General features: G+C 44.2%; 1 protein-coding gene across 2 annotated transcripts; it reads left to right on the top strand.

The window, feature by feature from the left end:
• Positions 1-802: 802 nt before the first annotated feature.
• On the top strand, positions 803-8,366 carry LOC111161011 (rho-related GTP-binding protein RhoG-like). Of its 2 annotated transcripts, XM_022524444.1 has the most exons (3): positions 858-910; positions 6,691-6,788; positions 6,970-8,366. In XM_022524444.1, the coding sequence occupies exons 2-3, from the start codon at positions 6,777-6,779 to the stop codon at positions 7,558-7,560; spliced, it is 603 nt and encodes a 200-aa protein (XP_022380152.1). In that variant the 5' UTR covers positions 858-910; positions 6,691-6,776; the 3' UTR covers positions 7,561-8,366. The 2 variants fall into 2 exon arrangements, with proteins under 2 accessions (XP_022380151.1, XP_022380152.1); XM_022524443.1 differs by lacking the exon at positions 6,691-6,788 and having other exon boundaries at positions 803-910.
• Positions 8,367-16,969: the final 8,603 nt, after the last annotated feature.

The raw sequence follows: 16,969 nt of genomic DNA, 5'->3' as shown, positions 1-16,969 counted from the left end.
TTAAAGATTCTACTTATTTACTTGACAGAGAGAGATCACAAGTAGGCAGAGAGGCAGGCAGAGAGAGTGGAGGAAGCAGGCTCCCCGCCGAGCAGAGAGCCGGATGTGGCACTCGATCCCAGGACCTGAGCCCAAGGCGGAGGCTTAACCCCCTGAGCCACCCAGGCGCCCGAACCGTACAAACATTTTAAATTTTCTATTTTTAAGCAATCTCGACACCCAAGGCAGGGGTGGAAATTACAACCCCGAGATCAGGAGTCACATGCTCTACTGACAGCTAGACAGGGACCCCTGAACAGTACAATTTCAATGAGTGAATTGTGCGGTATATGAATTTATATCTCCATAAAGCCGCTAAAAAAGGAGTGCATACTGTATGATCCCACTTACAGAAAACTCCAGAAAATGCAAATTAATATGGTGACTGAAAGTAACCCTAACTCGCTCACTCCTTCATTTTCTTTTATCGCCTCCATTTTTTCCTAATACTTCAGTTTCCTGCCTGCCTCCTTACGTCAGGGCTGGTCTTGAGGAGGAAACCGGGGTCTGGGGAGGAAGGGGCGGCCTCACTTTGGCAAGGGAAAGAGGAGCCTTGGGGAACTCTGCACCGGGTAACCGTCTTGGGGGTCCGCACCTGGGGGCCGGATCCAAGTACTCCTCGTTACTCCAAGGGGTAGTCGGTCTAGAAGCCTGTAAGTCGGAGACAGTGGGGCTGGCGCTAAGACTCCACTTCCCAGGAGGCGTCGGGGCACCCAGCGGAGGCTGCGCCTGACGACGGGGGTGGGACTCGGTAGCTGCCCGGATGTGGCGCCGAGCTCGCCGCGCCTGCCCACCCCCGCCACAGTCGCGCTGGGAGGCTCTGCCCGCTGTAGTCAACAGCGGTGGAAGACGACCGCTTTTGCTTTGCCAGGTAATCTTTATGGAGACCCCCCCGCCCCCAGCGCTCCCCCCCCGCCCCCCCCCCTTTATCCCCCACACTTTTCGTGAGTCTCCCCAGCCCCGGAGGCTTGCGTGAGTCTGTGAGCCATTCCCGAGATGGAAGGCATTGGACGGTGGGATGAGGTGTATGCTTATGCAGGAGACTGAGCCCGCTCCCGCTCTTGCTACTTGCGAATCCCAGGTGGGGCAGCGCTCTGTCCCAGGCTCAGGAGTTCCTAGGAAGTGCTGGAACCAAGTAGGCCTGGTGGTGAAGGATGCGAAGGAAGTGCCGAGCGGGCTTGTGGAGCTATTGCTGGGTCACTACCCCTGCGTCTCTGGTTAAGTTTCCAGTCGCGGGCTAGTCTTCCCCTGGCTCGGATTTGGGGAGTGTTCACATGGCTTCCTTCGGCTTCAAGAGTCCCAAAGCCTTTGGCTGGACCTGAACCAAAGAAGGCAGTCTCCGGTGTGAGAAAGCGGCCGGTGTTTAGTAGAGGAACTAAGTTGTGTGAGAGTAATAGATACAGATTGGGGGGTCTTCTGCTGAATTGTCTTGGTTCCAGAGAGTTACAGCGTGATTTCAAGTGCATTAGACTCAGACTTACCAAGAGGGTGAGACCTGGAGGAGAATGTGCTAGAAACAGTAATCCTTTGAGCTGCATTCTTGTCTTGACTGTTACTGGGTCTTTTACACTAACCTAGGAAAAAATTGACTCCTACGCAGACTGTACATGTGAAGAAGGATACTTTGTCAGAAGAGATGGGAAGACTTAGAAGAAACTAATTCCAGTTTACTGTGAATGGTTGGGAAGGGAACTTTCTGAGGGTGCTGGTTTCTGCAGCACCAGCCCTCTCCCAGTTTCCAAACTTAAAGGCATACCTAAAGATCTCTGACTTGCTCTGATGTCTGCTTCCCGGAGCTACTGTGAAGCTTAAATAAGATATGTAAAGGTATTTGGCACAATGCCTATAATCTCTCATTTTTAAGTTTCCCTTTGCTTCCCTACAGCAACTTTTTTCCCCTGTGAGCCATACATCATTTTGTATTATTGTTTGCCTTTTCGTATAAGTCCTGCCTTTCCCACAAGATTGTAAGCTTCTAGCAGTCTTTCTCTTTACGCTTTTTTGAGTCCTTTCTAGCAGTTCGTTGCCCATAGGAGTACTCGGGAAAATGTAGATAGTGGTGGTGATGAGGAGGGCAAAGCTGTAGGTGATCCGTGACAGGACTCCATTGTGCTAGATCCCGAGGCTGAGGTAAACAAGCTTTTCTCATTTGCCTTTCTTTTATGACCCCTACCTTCTCTCAGAGCTCCAAACCCTTTAAAAATACTTTTATTTTTAGTATTTTAAACCATTTTAAAATATTCATTACAGTAGTGTTAACTATATATGTATTGCTATGCAGTAGATCTCTAGAATTTTTCATCTTGGCAAACTAAAACTTTCATTTTATTTATTTATTTATTTATTTATTTTTTTAAAGATTTTATTTATTTAATTGACAGAGATCACAAGTAGGCAGAGAGGCAGGCAGAGAGAGAGGAGGGGAAGCAGGCTCCCTGCTGAGCAGAGAGCCCGATGTGGGGCTCGATCCCAGGACCCTGGGATCATGACCTGAGCCGAAGGCAGAGGCTTTAACCCACTGAGCCACCCAGGCGCCCCTAAAACTTTCATTTTAAAGATTTTATTTATTTGAGAGAGTATGTAAGCCTGTGAGCATGAGTGGGGGAGGGCCAGAGGGACAAGCAGATGCCCCATTGACCATGGACCCACCCCCCTCAATATGAGCCTCAATCCCAGGACCCTGAGATCATGACCTGAGCAGAAATCAAGAGTCAGATGCTTAACATACTGAGTCACCCAGGCACCCTGCAAAACTGAAACTTTGTCACCGGTAAACAATTCTCCATTAGGGTGCCTGAGTGGCTCAGTTGGTTAAGTGTCTGACTCTTGATTTTGGCTCAAGTCATGATCTCATGGGTCGTGGGATAGAGCCCTGCATCAGGCTCCATGCTCAGCAGGGACTCTGCTTGAAGATTCTTTCTCTCTGCCCTTCCTCCTATTCTTTCTTTCTCTCTAAAAAATTTTTTTAAAAAACCCTCCCCATTTCCCCTCCCCCAGCCCTGGCAACTACCATTCTACTTTCTGTTTTTATGTGTTTGACTACTGTAGATACCTTATGTAAGTGGAATCATGCAGTATATGGCTGTCTGTGTGTTTTCACTTAGCGTATGTCCTCAAGTTTCATCCATGTTGTAGTGTATGAAGAGTTCCTTCTCTCTCTCTCTCTTTTTTTTAAGTAGGCACCATGCCCAGTGTGGGGCTTAAACTCATGACCCTGAGATCAAGAGTCGCATGCTCTACCGATTGAGCCAGCCAGGTGCTCCAAGATTTCCTTCTTTTTAAGGTTGAATAATATACAACATATATATATATATATTTTTTTTTCTTATGTGTTCATCTGTTGATGGTCTTTAGGTTGCTTCCACCTCCTGGCTCTTGTGCATTGTGTTGCAATGAACATTGGTGTACAAATATCGCTTTGAGATCCTGTTTTTAATTCTTTTAGATATATTTTTAGTATATTTAAACTTTTTAACTGTGGATAATTCCAAACATACACATAAGTAAATAACATATGCTGAACATGTGGGACATGTGGGCTGAGTAAATGAGTCAGGTGCTTGTACAAAGTAGCCCCCCAAACTTTGATAGAGAGTTTGCTATGGGTGAGGATGTCCTGGGTTTTGTTTCAGACCTGGGATGTTCTAGCTGCCCTTCATCATCTAGTCCCTCAGCCATAATCAGTGTGGCTTGAGTGCCCATCTGCAGACCATATATACCAGAAGGGTTAGTAGATATAAACAAGCAGAAACGAGTGTAGATGCCTTTTCCTAGTTATCGAGATGAGGAGCTGAGAATTTGGGGTGCGAAGTGGTCTTTGGGTCTAAGAGTTTGGTCTGGTTCGGGAACCCCCTCAGATGCACAGTTGTCCTGAAAGCAGTCACTTTGAACAGAGATGTTGGCTACTGGATGATAAAGGATAGCAGGCTGGGAAGGTGAATTGTTCATATAGGAATTGCTACAGGAATTCAGAGGAGAAAGAAGTTAATCTAGACTGGGAAAATCAAGGAAGGCTATTCTCAAAGAATGTGCTGGTGACTTTACCCTTTTCCCATTAACCTTGTATGTTTGATCCTTATGCCTCTTCCTAGGTGGAAAAAGATAGGGCTGATGGTCAGTGAATACTAAAGATGAATTATACTCCGGACTTTTAGCTGTGGGACCTGTGCTAATGAAGGCTTTAGGTGGAATGCCTTGTGAGTCAGAATTGGCTGTGTGGGAAGAGAGCTACCTCTAGTGGGCCTGTGTGAAGCATACTCAGAAGGCCAACTTTTCTCTTTCCTTTTTTGTTTTTTTTTTTTTTTTAAGATTTAACTTAATTTATTTCTTAGAGTGAGAGAGAAAGAGACAGCATAAGCAGAGGGGAGAGTCAGAGGGAGAGGGAGAAGCAGGCTCCCCGCTGAGCAGGGAGCCTGATGCAGGACTTGATCCCAGGACCCCAAGATCATGACCTGAACCAAAGGCAGACTCTTAACCCACTGAGCCACCCAGGTGCCCTGAAGGCCAACTTCTCTTTACTCTGACTGAAAATAAGATGTTTTGTTTTGTCTGTGATATGGGCCTAATCTAGACCTTAGCTGATATGACAATAGAGGGGCGCCTGGCTGGCTCAGTCAGTTAAGCGTCTGCTTTTGGCTCAGGTTGTGATCCTGGAATCTCAAGATGGAGTTCCACATCGGGCTTCCCACAGGGAGCCTGCTTCTCCCTCTGCCCTTCATACTGCTAGTGCTCTTTCTTGCGCGCGCACATGCTCTCTCTCTCTCCCTTTCTCTCCAATAAATAAAGAAAGAAAAAGACAACAGGATGAGGGATGTATCTATTCCCCCAAATTCCTAAGGTGAGAAACTAATTGATTCTCAATTTTTTTTTTTTTAAGATTTTATTTATTTATTTGACAGAGAGAAAGAGAGATCACAAGTAGGCAGAGAGGCAGGCAGAGAGAGAGAGGGAAGCAGACTCCCCGTTCAGCAGAGAGCCTGATGTGGGGCTCGACCCCAGGACCCTGAGATCATGACCTGAGCTGAAGGCAGAGGCTTAACCCACTGAGCCACCCAGGCGCCCCGATTCTCAATTTTTAAAAAAGATTTTATTTATTTGAGAGTCGGGGGGGGAGAGAGAGAGCGAGAGCACAAGAGGGGGGAGGGTCAAAGGGGGAAGCAGACTCCCTGCTGAGCTGGGAGCCCAATGTGGGACTGGATCCTGGGACTCTAGGATCATGACCTGAGCCAAAGGCAGTCGCTTAACTGAGCCATCCAGGCGCCCTCAGTTTTTTTTTTTCTATAATCAAATACTTATGACAGTTTATCCCCTTTCTTCCATGTTCCGACACGTGAAGTTAATGCTATCAGGATCAGGTCTGAAATTAGTGCAATAGTTAAGCTAAAGGAAATGGAGTGCTCTGGGGGCACTGACAGGGTAGGGCGGTGATAGGGTTTTAAAATGGGGTGTAAATGTGGGAGCTCATAGTAAACACGCTTCTTGGAGGTCATCTATGCCTTACCGTTAACTCTCAAATGCTTGATTCCTGAAGAAGTAAAAGAGAAAGTATGGTGGTGGTATGACTAATGGTTTTGCTCAGATAAGGTAGGAAGGGATGAGATCTGTGGTTTGTCTAGCACTGTAATCACATCACAGAACTTTTGCCTTCCCCAGAACAGTATTACAATAATTACAAGAATTATTACGAAGTCATAGTAGTTTCGAATGCTTAATGAGTACTTTCTGTGTGACAGGCACTAATAAGTACTACACAAACATTCTTTCCCATAAGCCATGGGTGAAGCGCTTGCTGAAGTCGACAAAGTTTAGAAAAAGAAAGGACTGGTTTTGGACTCCAGGTGGCTTGACATCAGAGCCTGGACTCTTTACTCTGGGAGGCTAAGTCTGACGGGCCTACCTTTCTCCAATTTTAGGACATCACTGTCAGGAACAGGGATTGCTTTGCTGGGTCTATAGCCACAGACCCAAAGTCAGAGCCATATTTCTTTTGTTTCAACCTTTAGACCCTCCTTTCTACATCAGTGTGTGTTTTTTTTTTTTTAAGATTATATATTTTTTTTATTGAACAGAAATCACAAGTAGGCAGAGAGGCGACAAGAGAGAGAGGAGGAAGCAGGCTCCCTGCCAAGCAGAGAGCCCGAGCCCGATGTGGGACTCGATCCCAGGACCCTGGGACCACGACCCAAGCCAAAGGCAGAGGCTCAACCCCCTGAGCCACCCAGGTGCCCCTACATCAGTGTGTTTTTTAAAAGACATATTTATTTATTTGAGAGGGAGAGAGAGAGAGAGAGAGAGAGAACATGTGCACGCATGAGCGGGAGGGGCAGAGGGAGAGGGAATTTCAAGCAGAGTCTGTGCTGAGCACGGAGCCCAATGCAGGGCTCCATACCATGACCCTGAGATCACAGCCTGAGCTGAAACCAAGAGTCAGATGCCTAACCGATTGTGCCACCTGGGTGTACCAACATCAGTGCTATTTTAAAAATTAGTTTCCATTTACTGAGCACCCACTATGTTTTAGCACCTTTGATAGAGTATAGCCAGACCTGACAAAAATAAAACAGAAATACCTATGTATATGAATGGTTTTTAATCTTTTTGGGCTCACAGCCTTTTTAACAATCTGATGACAGTTTTGGATCTTCTTTCCAGAAAAATTCACTTATGTACCTACACATAATATCACATACTTCAGAGGCGGCTTCTAGGACCTACTGAAGTTTATCCTCTAGCAGTCCATGGACTCCATGGTAAGAACTCTTGTCCTATGTACTCTTTCTCAGCTGACTCTTCTGTGGTGTTAAGGGGATGGTCAGTGGGTGGGGGGTCTTGCCTCCTCTCTTTCTCCTCAGAGAGAAATGTTGATAAAGCTTAGGCTCCCCAAATGAACCAAGCATCTGTGAATGTTCTTTCTTTCTCTATTGCACTTAGGACTCCAAAGAAAGAATGCAGACAATCAAATGTGTGGTTGTAGGAGATGGGGCTGTAGGTAAGACCTGCCTCCTCATCAGTTACACAACGAATGCCTTTCCTGAGGAGTATATCCCCACCGTCTTTGATAACTATAGTGCCCAGACGTCTGTGGATGGCCAGATCGTCAGCCTGAACCTGTGGGACACAGCTGGCCAAGAGGAGTATGACCGACTGCGAACACTGTCCTACCCCCAGACCAATATCTTTGTCATTTGTTTTTCCATTGGCAACCCATCCTCGTATGCCAATGTGAGGCATAAGTGGCACCCTGAGGTCTCCCATCATTGCCCCAATGTGCCTGTTCTGCTGGTAGGTACCAAGAGAGACCTGCGGGATGACATTGAGACAGTGAAGAAGCTGAAGGAACAGAGCCTAGTGCCCACAACTCCTCAGCAAGGCACTTCCCTGGCTAAGCAGGTGGGGGCTGTGAAGTATCTAGAATGTTCAGCCCTGATGCAGTATGGGGTGCACGAGGTATTTTCAGAAGCTGTCCGGGCTGTGCTTTACCCTGCCACAAAGAAGAACACCAAGAAGTGTGTCCTTTTATAGCTTTTGGGGTGCTACTTGGGGACTGCACCGAAGGGGGAATAAGAGGGATTCCTTTGATAGCATTGAACAATGCCAGCATGAGCCATTTGTCTCTTTTCCTAGAAACCCTAGACTCCAGGTTATTGGGCTTTTGGAGGAACAAAGACAGCCTCGTTTGTACATGGTTGCTGTGAAATTTGGTCTGAACCTTTTGGAGGAAGTTTGGGGGGAAAGGGGGGGAGAGAGAGAGAGAGAGACTGACTTTTACCTCTGAACTAGCTTTCCTAGCTGTATTTACCATTGAGCAAGTGCCTCACAGAAGGACAAGTTTCTACAGTTTCGAAAGCATTGCCTTAAACTTTCTGATATAGTAATTTTGGAAAATCATTTTATGTGTGACACCTGGGTGTTCCCAGTGTTGACATGTGTTCTTCCCATTCTGGAGATGGGACATGTTTGCAAAAATGGTTAAGCAGCATTTCTTGAAGTTCTGGAAGATACTAATGGATGTTCCTTAACAAGGTTCTATGGTCAAGTAAGTCAGGAACCAGTGGGGTTTTTTTAAGTGTTTATTTAAATTCCAGTTAGTTAACAAACTGTGATATTAGTTTCAGGTGTACAATTTAGTGATTCAGCACTTCCGTACAACACGTGGTGCTCATCACAAGTGTCCTTTAATCCCCATCACCTATTTACTCCAGCCTCCCCCCTTTTGGTAACCAGTGATTTAAATAAAGCTGAACAGGTTCCTCTACTGGAGGGATTTATAACTTTTAGTAAGTGGGCAACATTTCTCAAATTTATTTCACTGATTTTTTTTTTTTTTTTTTTTTGCTTCCACGCAACACCTGTTAACCTCTCTGGAAACACAGTTTCAGAGATGTTGGATTAAGAGGAACTAGAAATTCCCAAAGAGGCTGTGAAAAAAAAGTATAATGCGGTCCTGTTCTTTTTGTTGTTTCCCTCTTTATGCCTTTGAGAGGAATGTTTATCAGCCATGGACTTGTTACTGGCTTCTCTTCCGCCCTTAGGTGTTGGGTTTGGCACTTAGTCATGCTAGCGCATTGGATGTGGGGTCTGATGGTCAGATCTGTTGTTAGATTATGATAGCACTATGGGCCTTGTGATGTGGAATTAATCCCCCATAAAGCTGTGTCCCTGAGGCCTCTGTGAGGTGCCTTTTTTCTGTCAGCTTCTGCTTTAGGGAAAGACCACTGAAGGTTAACCCCATCAACCAACCAACCAACCAAAATATTCTGCCAGTCGTTATCAAGGAGTTGTGTGATTCTTCTCAGTGTCCTGCCTTGCTCTCTTCCTATTCCTCCCTCCTCTGTACGCGTGTGTGTATGTTTGTGTGTGTTTTCAGTCCTGGTTGCCTTTTGAGGTCTTTTAGTTGCTCAAAGAAAGTTGGAGTATATTGGATTTCCAGACCCTGGGGCTGTCAACATTGGTAGGGATTTTGCCGGAGTTGCTCAGCCTGCCCTGCGGTGGTAGGAGTCACATTCTTTACCCTACTAAGCCTGTTTCTCCTTATTCTTTCTAGTTGTATTTTTTACCTTCCTCCTTTGATATGGAAGGAAAACTTCCTTCTCCACCTGGCAGATAGTGGTTAACGACTCCACTGGGCACATATCCTCCTACCCTGTCAAAATAAGCAGTGAATCTTTGAGAGTTTGGGAAATGGAGTTAAAAGAATCACCTAGCTACTTCTGTGGCGAATGAAGTGTCTGTGCTTTGCTCTGGGGTGGTCTCACTGTTGCTCTTTGACAATATATGATCACATTAGAGCTCAGGTTAACTGAGCCTCCTGGACAGGGTTGCCAGGTAAAAGAGAGTAGTTTTTGTTTGTTTGTTTGTTTTTTACAAATAAATTTTTAGTGTAAGTATGTACCATACAGTATTTGGGAATAGATTAAAAAATTATTTGCTCTTTATCTGAAATTCAAATTTAATGGGACATCCTGTATTTCTATTTGCTAAATCTGGCACCCCTATTCTTGGAGGATTGGAAAGCTGGAGGTCAGGCAGATACCAAGTATTGTTAGAAAGTAAAAGGTTACATAAGCTCACTGTTCCTCCTCCTTTTCTTCTGGTTTTCCTTTCCCTCACCATGGGCTAAAGTGTTCTGTTTTGCTTTTCCTGTATCACTGCACTCTCCTCTTCATACAGTAATTCATTGGTGTGTATTTCTACACCATCATCTAAGGCTGTGGAGGATCCAGGGTGGATAGCATTGTCTGGTAGATGTCTTCTCAGTTTCAACATACTGTATCTGTTTCTGGTGTGTGACCTAGGGCCTCCTGTTGCGGGGGCTGTAGGAGCTCTGTATGAACAGGGTGTTAACTGGAAGAGGGTGAGGGTGGCTCTCCTTAACTAAGGCCCAATAGCACTTTGGAAAGTGGGGCTCTATTATCATAGTGTGGGGACTCTAAGAGTCAACTGGCCTGTTGGCAGGTGTGCCAACTGCTGTGTGTAGTCCCTGAGTTTTCTCATGGGCGGCCAGATGAAGCACCTATTGCTTGAGTGTGTTCCAGTCTCAGGATGTTTGGACTGATGCTGCCTGAGGTCCTTACGGACTTCATGGTTGAAAGGGGCTAGAAACACAGCTGTCACTTATGTCTCTGGGAACTTTCCATAGCTACTGAAATCTTTTTAACTGACTTTTAATTTAATAGTGCCTCCTACTCCCGCTTTGTCTGGGAAGATCTCAAATGTAAGCCTGGGCTTGGTTTGGTGAAACTCGCATCCTTTAATGAAGGGAGGTATGATCCATAAGTCTGAGAGTATAGTTTTGTATTGGACTGACTTGATGGTCCTACATACACTGACATCTTGATTTTTATACTTAAAAAGAATTTGTATGACGACTAACATGCTAATATCACTTTTAAATTGTTCATAATGAATGGCAATAAACTTTTCTGATTTCACTGGGTCTGTTGCTTTCTAAAAATCAAAGCAATTCCTCAACCCTCCTCCTTTGTTGAGTGGTTTCTAAATCCCTTTCAACTTGCAAAGGATGAAATAACTATAATTGTATTCCACATCACACCTATGTGTAACTGTACTTATTTTTCTACCTTAGACAATCAGGGCAGGGAACTGTCTTCCCTGCTAACATCGATTCTCTTGTTCCTGATGGTTTTCACTAATGACAGACCAGTTAGTTCCCTGTTGGCGATTTTTCTCACTTAGTACACTCCATTCGGTAAACAATTATCACACTCCTATTGTGTTATAGGTATTATAGTAGTAGGGACTAGGGTTGTAAATATAGGATATAACATTTAATGTCCTTTGCCTCTTCCAGTTATTTCAGGAAAATATCTTTCTTCTGTTTGTTATAAAAATGAACTGATACTCTTAATTGTATATAGCGCTGGTGCACTATTAAGTGACTAGTAAGGAAGAGCAAAACCATGTTGTTTTGTGTTGCTTTGCAAACAGCTTTATTGAAATACAATTTACATACCAAAAAGTTCACGCATTTCAGGTGTACAGTCTAATGATTTTTGGTAAATTTATTTACACAGCTGTCACCAAAATCCAGTTTTATTTTTTTAAGATTTTATTTTATTTTTTATTTATAGATTTTATTTATTTATTTGAGAGAGAGCACAAGGTGGGGAAAGGGAGAAGCAGGCTCCCCTTCAAGCAGGGAGCCCGATGTGGGACTTGATCCCAGGATGCTGGGATCACTGCCTGAGCTAAAGGCAGACACTTAACCAACTGAGCCACCCAGGTGCCTTAAGATTTTATTTTTAAGTAATCTCTGCACCAAAGGTGGGGCTAAAACTTACAACCCTGAGATCAAGAGTCGCATGCTCTACTGACTGAGCCAGCCAGGCACGTCAGCTAAAATCCAGTTTTAGAACATTTCTGTCACCTCAAAGAGATCCCTCATGCAGTGAATCCCTGTTCCCGGCCCCAACCCTAGGCAACTAGTTATCTACTTTCTTTTTTCTGAACATTTCATGTACATGGAATCAAATAACATGTGGTCTTTGTTTTTTTAATCAAGTAAGATCTGCACCCAATGTGGGACTTGAACTCACAACCCTGAGATCAAGAGTTGCAAGCTCTACCAACTGAGCCAGTCAGGATCCCCCAATATGTGGTCATTTGGAACTCACTTTCTCTGTTTAGCATAATGTCTTCAAGGTTTATCTATTTTGCAGCACATATTGGTACTTTCTTTTGGCGGGGGATCTTTTTTTGACCAAACTTACTTTTATCTTGCAGAGAAGATCAAGAAAGGCTTTCTCCTCCACCCCACCTCCCTAATTATATTTATTGCCTCTCCCATTTTTCCCCTCAGTGCATCCTAGTTTAACTATATCTTTTTTTTTTTTTAAGTTTTTTATTCATTTGACAGAGAGAGAGAGTACAAGCAGGGAGAGCAGCAGGCAGAGGGAGAGGGAGAAGCAGGCTCTCTGCTGAGCCAGTAGCCGGATGTGGGACTCGATCCCAAGACCCTGGGATCATGACCTGAGCCGAAGGCAGCCGCTTAACGAACTGAGCCACCCAGGCATCCCTGACTATATCTTTAAGTAAGAGAATTGCTCTGTTCCTCAAAGAACCTTGGTCATTTGAAAGCAATCTAAAGTGTTCTTTAAATTCCCATAGTCCTATGTATCTTTTATTTTCTAGAGTACATACTGTTGAAATCAAGTTATATGTATAAAAGTTGTATGTATCTTTTATCCTCTATAGCACATAGTATCAGAAAGAAAAACCACAGGCCCAAAATGGATTCACTAAGGTTAGGAGCCTGAGATCAGTAAAACCAGGACTTAATACCTAATTAACAAGTGTTTCAGTTCCGCCAGGAATAGCCATTCAACATGCATTTTCCTGGTCAGCACTAGGAAATTTACTCATAGACCCCTCTGTTCCCCTTTAGAGGGTGACCTTGCCTAAAACAGTGCTTTCTTTACTAATAATTTGGGGGGGGGTGTTTAAAATTTACTTATAATCTCTACGCCCAATGTGGGGCTTGAACTCACAACACCGAGATCGAGTCACGTGCTCCACCAACTGAGCAAGGCAGGCGCCCCTACTTCATTTCTTTTGATTGCTGAATAATATTCCTCTGTATGGATATACTTTATTTTATCTACTTATAATTGAGGGGAATATGGATTGTTTCTGCCTTTTAGCTATTATGAATAGTGCTGTTACAAACTTTTGTGTACAAGGTTTTTTTTTTAAGGTTTTATTTATCTGACAGAGAACACACAAGCAGGGGGAGGGGCAGGCAGAGGGAGAGGGAGGAGCAGACTCCCCACAGGGACCCTGACGTGGGGCTTGATTCCAAGACCCTGGGTTCATGACCTGAGCCAAAAGCAGTTGCTTAACCAGCTGAGCCACCCAGGTGCCCCTGTGTACAAGGTTTTGTATGGACATGTTTTCAGTTTTCTTGGGTATATACTGGAGTGCTGGAAATTGCTGGGTCATGTGGTAAATTTATACAAAACCACATTTTGAGTCAAGAATAGCATCTTTAGGGGCGCCTGGGTGGCTCAGTGGGTTAAAGCCTCTGCCTTCGGCTCAGGTCATGATCCCAGGGTCCTGGGATCGAGCCCCGCATCGGGCTCTCTGCTCCAGGGAGCCTGCTTCTCCCCTCTCTCTCTGCCTGCTTGTCATCTCTGTCTGTCAAATAAATAAATAAAATCTTAAAAAAAAAGAATAGCATCTTTAGTATTTATAGTATGTGAAGTCCCCTTCCCCATTCTTTATTTTTTTAAGAATTATTTTTAAAAATATTTTATTTATTTATTTGACAGAGAGCGAGCACAAGTAGGGGGAGTGGGAGAGGGAGAAGCTGACTCCCAGCTGAGCCAGGAGCCCGACATGAGGCTCGATCCCCGGACCCTGGGATTATGACCTGAGCTGAAGTCAGATGCTTAAGTGACTAAGCCACCCAGGTGCACCGTGCCCCTTCCCCATTCTATAAGACTCTATCTACCTCTTGCTGGATCTGCTTTTCCTTAAGCACAAGCAACTAAGAAGCAGTGTAAAGTACGTTTAGGGCGCCTGGATGGCCCAGTCAGTTAGGTGTCTACCTTCGGCTCAGGTCATGATCCCAGGAGCCTGCTTCTTCCTCTCCCTCTGCTGCTGCCCTACTTGTGCTCGCTGGCTCTGTCTGTCAAATCAATAAATAAAATCTTTTTAAAAATAAAGTGCATTTAGGGGCGCCTGGGTGGCTCAGTGGGTTAAAACCTCTGCCTTCGGCTCAGGTCATGATCCCAGGACCCTGGGATCGAGCCCCACATTGGGCTCTCTGCTCAGCAGGGAGCCTGCTTCCTCCTCTCTCTCTCTGCCTGCCTCTCTGCCTCCTTGTGATCTCTGTCTGTCAAATAAATAAATAAAATCTTAAAAAAAATAAAGTGCATTTAAAAACATATTCTAGGGCGCCTGGGTGGCTCAGTGGTTTGGGCCGCTGCCTTCGGCTCAGGTCATGATCTCAGGGTCCTGGGATCGAGTCCCGCATCGGGCTCTCTGCTCAGCAGGGAGCCTGCTTCCCTCTCACTCTCTCTGCCTGCCTCTCTGCCTACTTGTGATCTCTGTCAAATAAATGAATAAAATCTTAAAAATTAAAAAAAAACATTCTATTTTGCTTTTTTGTTTTAAATACTAGTATAGCAATAGTATTCTCCTAACTTTATTTTTAGAAGATTTTATTTATTTGACACAGAGAGAGAGATCACAAGTAGGCAGAGAGGGAGGGGGAAGCAGGCTTCCCGCCAAGCAGAGAGCCCGATGCGGGGCTTGATCCCAGGACCCTGAGATAATGACCTGAGCCGAAGGCAGAGGCTTAATCCACTGAGCCACCCACGTGCCCCTCTCCTAACTTCATTACCAAAGTGCAGCATCTCAGCTACTGTGCAGGTTCTGGCAGATGTTTGTCACCTAGCCTGGAAATGTAACTACTGTTAACATTTCAAGGGATATCCATGCAATGAAGTATCAAGGAGCCATAAAAATGAATGAGGAAGCATGCTACAAAGTGGTACACTGTGACTTCCAGGCTAAATTATTAAGTGAAAAAGAGCAAGGTGAAAGAGTATATATAGTATGCTACCTTTTGTATAATGAAAAAGAAGTAATATGTATACTCACTGGCTTATTTTTGCAAAAAAGAAACATAGGAAGTACAAATATCAAGTCATTATATTGTATACCTGAAACTAATAGAATGTTACATGTCAGTTACAACTCAATTAAAAAATAAACACAGGGGGCACCTGGGTGGCTCAGTGGGTTAAAGCCTCTGCCTTCGGCTCAGGTCATGATCCCAGGGTCTTGGGATCGAGCCCCACATTGGGCTATCTGCTAGGCAGGGAGCCTGCTTCCCTTTCTCTCTCTCTCTGCCTGCCTCTGCCTACCTGTGATCTCTGTCTGTCAAATAAATAAATAAAATCTTAAAAAAAAAAAAAAACTCCACAGAGGGAAAAAATGATTCAAGTAATTTTTACACACAGTACCTTATATATCCTTAATAGGATATAGTCTAAGGACAAAAAACTGCAAAGAACTTCTGAACTTTACTTAGGTTTATTGTTGGTAGTGGTATCCACCTTGCAATTCTGAAAAGAGTCAACATATGGATGTCGGGAACCAGAATTTTAAGAGAAGCAAGATAGAAATACGAAATGGGGAAAAGTGAGGGAGAACCCTGTGGTGTTGGACTTGAATTGGAAGTATTAGTATAAAACTCATTTTTTTTAAATTTCTGTTTTTTAAATGTAAGCTCTACACCCAATGTGGGGCTTGAACTCACAGCCCCAAGACCAAGAGTTGCATGCTCTACTGACTCAGCCAGCCAGGTGCCCTTTAAACTCTCTCTCTCTCTCTTTTTTTTTTTTTTTTTTTTAGCTCTCTCCACTGGAAGGGCCTATAAACGATGATGCCCCAGTTTCTAAATACCATTCCCCACTAAAAGATATCAGGGCTCCTTGGAGAAATGGCTTATATCACGTCTCAGACAGGGAATATATAGAGTAAGCCTAGAACATCTTGTGTCAAAAATCAAGGAAGTATTTCAAGACTAATAACACAGGAGCCAGAGTGAAGTGGGTCCCTCTGGACAAATTTGGAACAGTTTGAGCATCAAAAAGGATAATGATGGTGCTAGATTATGACACATTAAAATAAAACGGGAGAGGGGAGGTAAGACCAAATTCTTTACTAAATAAATGCACTTAGTAAGTGTAAAAGGCATTTAAGAATAAGTCACCCTTCTGCACTCTCCCAATATAACTGATTCAGGCAAGAATCATTAAAGGATGCTAAAACTATTGGGCGAATATTCACACAATCTCAACCCCATTTACTAATTAAAAAAAGGAAAAATGTGCCTTTGGGATGGAGAGACCTGGTGCTCAAATACAGCATCACCAAGAGTGACAACCTGACATTTGTGCCTTCTGATGCCTGGTAAAATATTTAACGTAAATCAATTTGAAGAAACAATCAGACGAATTCAGAATATGGAATATTTTCAAGACAACTTGCCAGGATTCTTCAAAAAAAAAAAAATGTAGTATCATGCAACACAAAGAAAAGACTGGTGTTTCTGGACTAAGACTGAAGGGAGATTACTAAGTGCAGTGCAAAAACCTTCAGCGGATCCTGGACTGAAGTGTAAAATGCTCCAACTAGGACAACTGGGGAAATTTAAATACGAAATACAAACTGTATGCTAAATGATAATGATTCAATGTTAATTTTTGAAGATGCAGTAACGATTTTGTGGTTATGTAGAAAACGTCCATTTTTAGGGCTGGAGAATCACATTTGGTTCTGAACCTTTCAAATGGTTCAGAAATTAAAACAAAAATAAAATCTGTAATAATGTCAACAATTGTGAACCTAGCTGAAGGGTCGGCTGTTCCTTTTACTCATCTTTTTCACACTTCCCGAAAGAAACCGTGGGGGAAGGGACTCCATTTCCCTGGGGAAATGTCAATAAAAAAACAACTTGGAGAGGTACTTCCGGCACAGTGAGATTTTTGGCCAGCCTCTCCTTCCGAAGCAGAAGCAAAGCTACTTCTAATCTTTACTTCCGCGTACCACGGCGTGGTGACCCGCGGTAACCAGGACGTAGGCTACGTGACCCAGGCAGCTCCTTCTGATTGGAGGAACATCCCTGACACCTATCAAATGCACTGGGAATGCTCTTGCGCCGATTAGCAGAACGGGGCGGGACCAAACATTTTCTTTGACCAACCGCTTTCCACATACCCAACCTCCTGATCCCTTACGGTCGAATCAAATGCCGTTAGTAAAGTAGTTCGCCTTTTTCGTAGGACGGCCGGTCTTTCCGGTTACGTCCCCCCACCTCCTCATTCCGCTTCCGGTAAGGCCTGGTGGGGTCAAGGAGCCCTGTAAGTCACTTCTGGGCGACTAATGTTTTTATTTCCGGTCC

Source organism: Enhydra lutris, unplaced genomic scaffold, assembly GCF_002288905.1.
Source record: "Enhydra lutris kenyoni isolate GAN:26980312 unplaced genomic scaffold, ASM228890v2 scaffoldscaffold81, whole genome shotgun sequence".
Lineage (NCBI taxonomy): Eukaryota > Metazoa > Chordata > Mammalia > Carnivora > Mustelidae > Enhydra > Enhydra lutris.
This window is presented reverse-complemented; position numbering and strand designations above follow the sequence as displayed.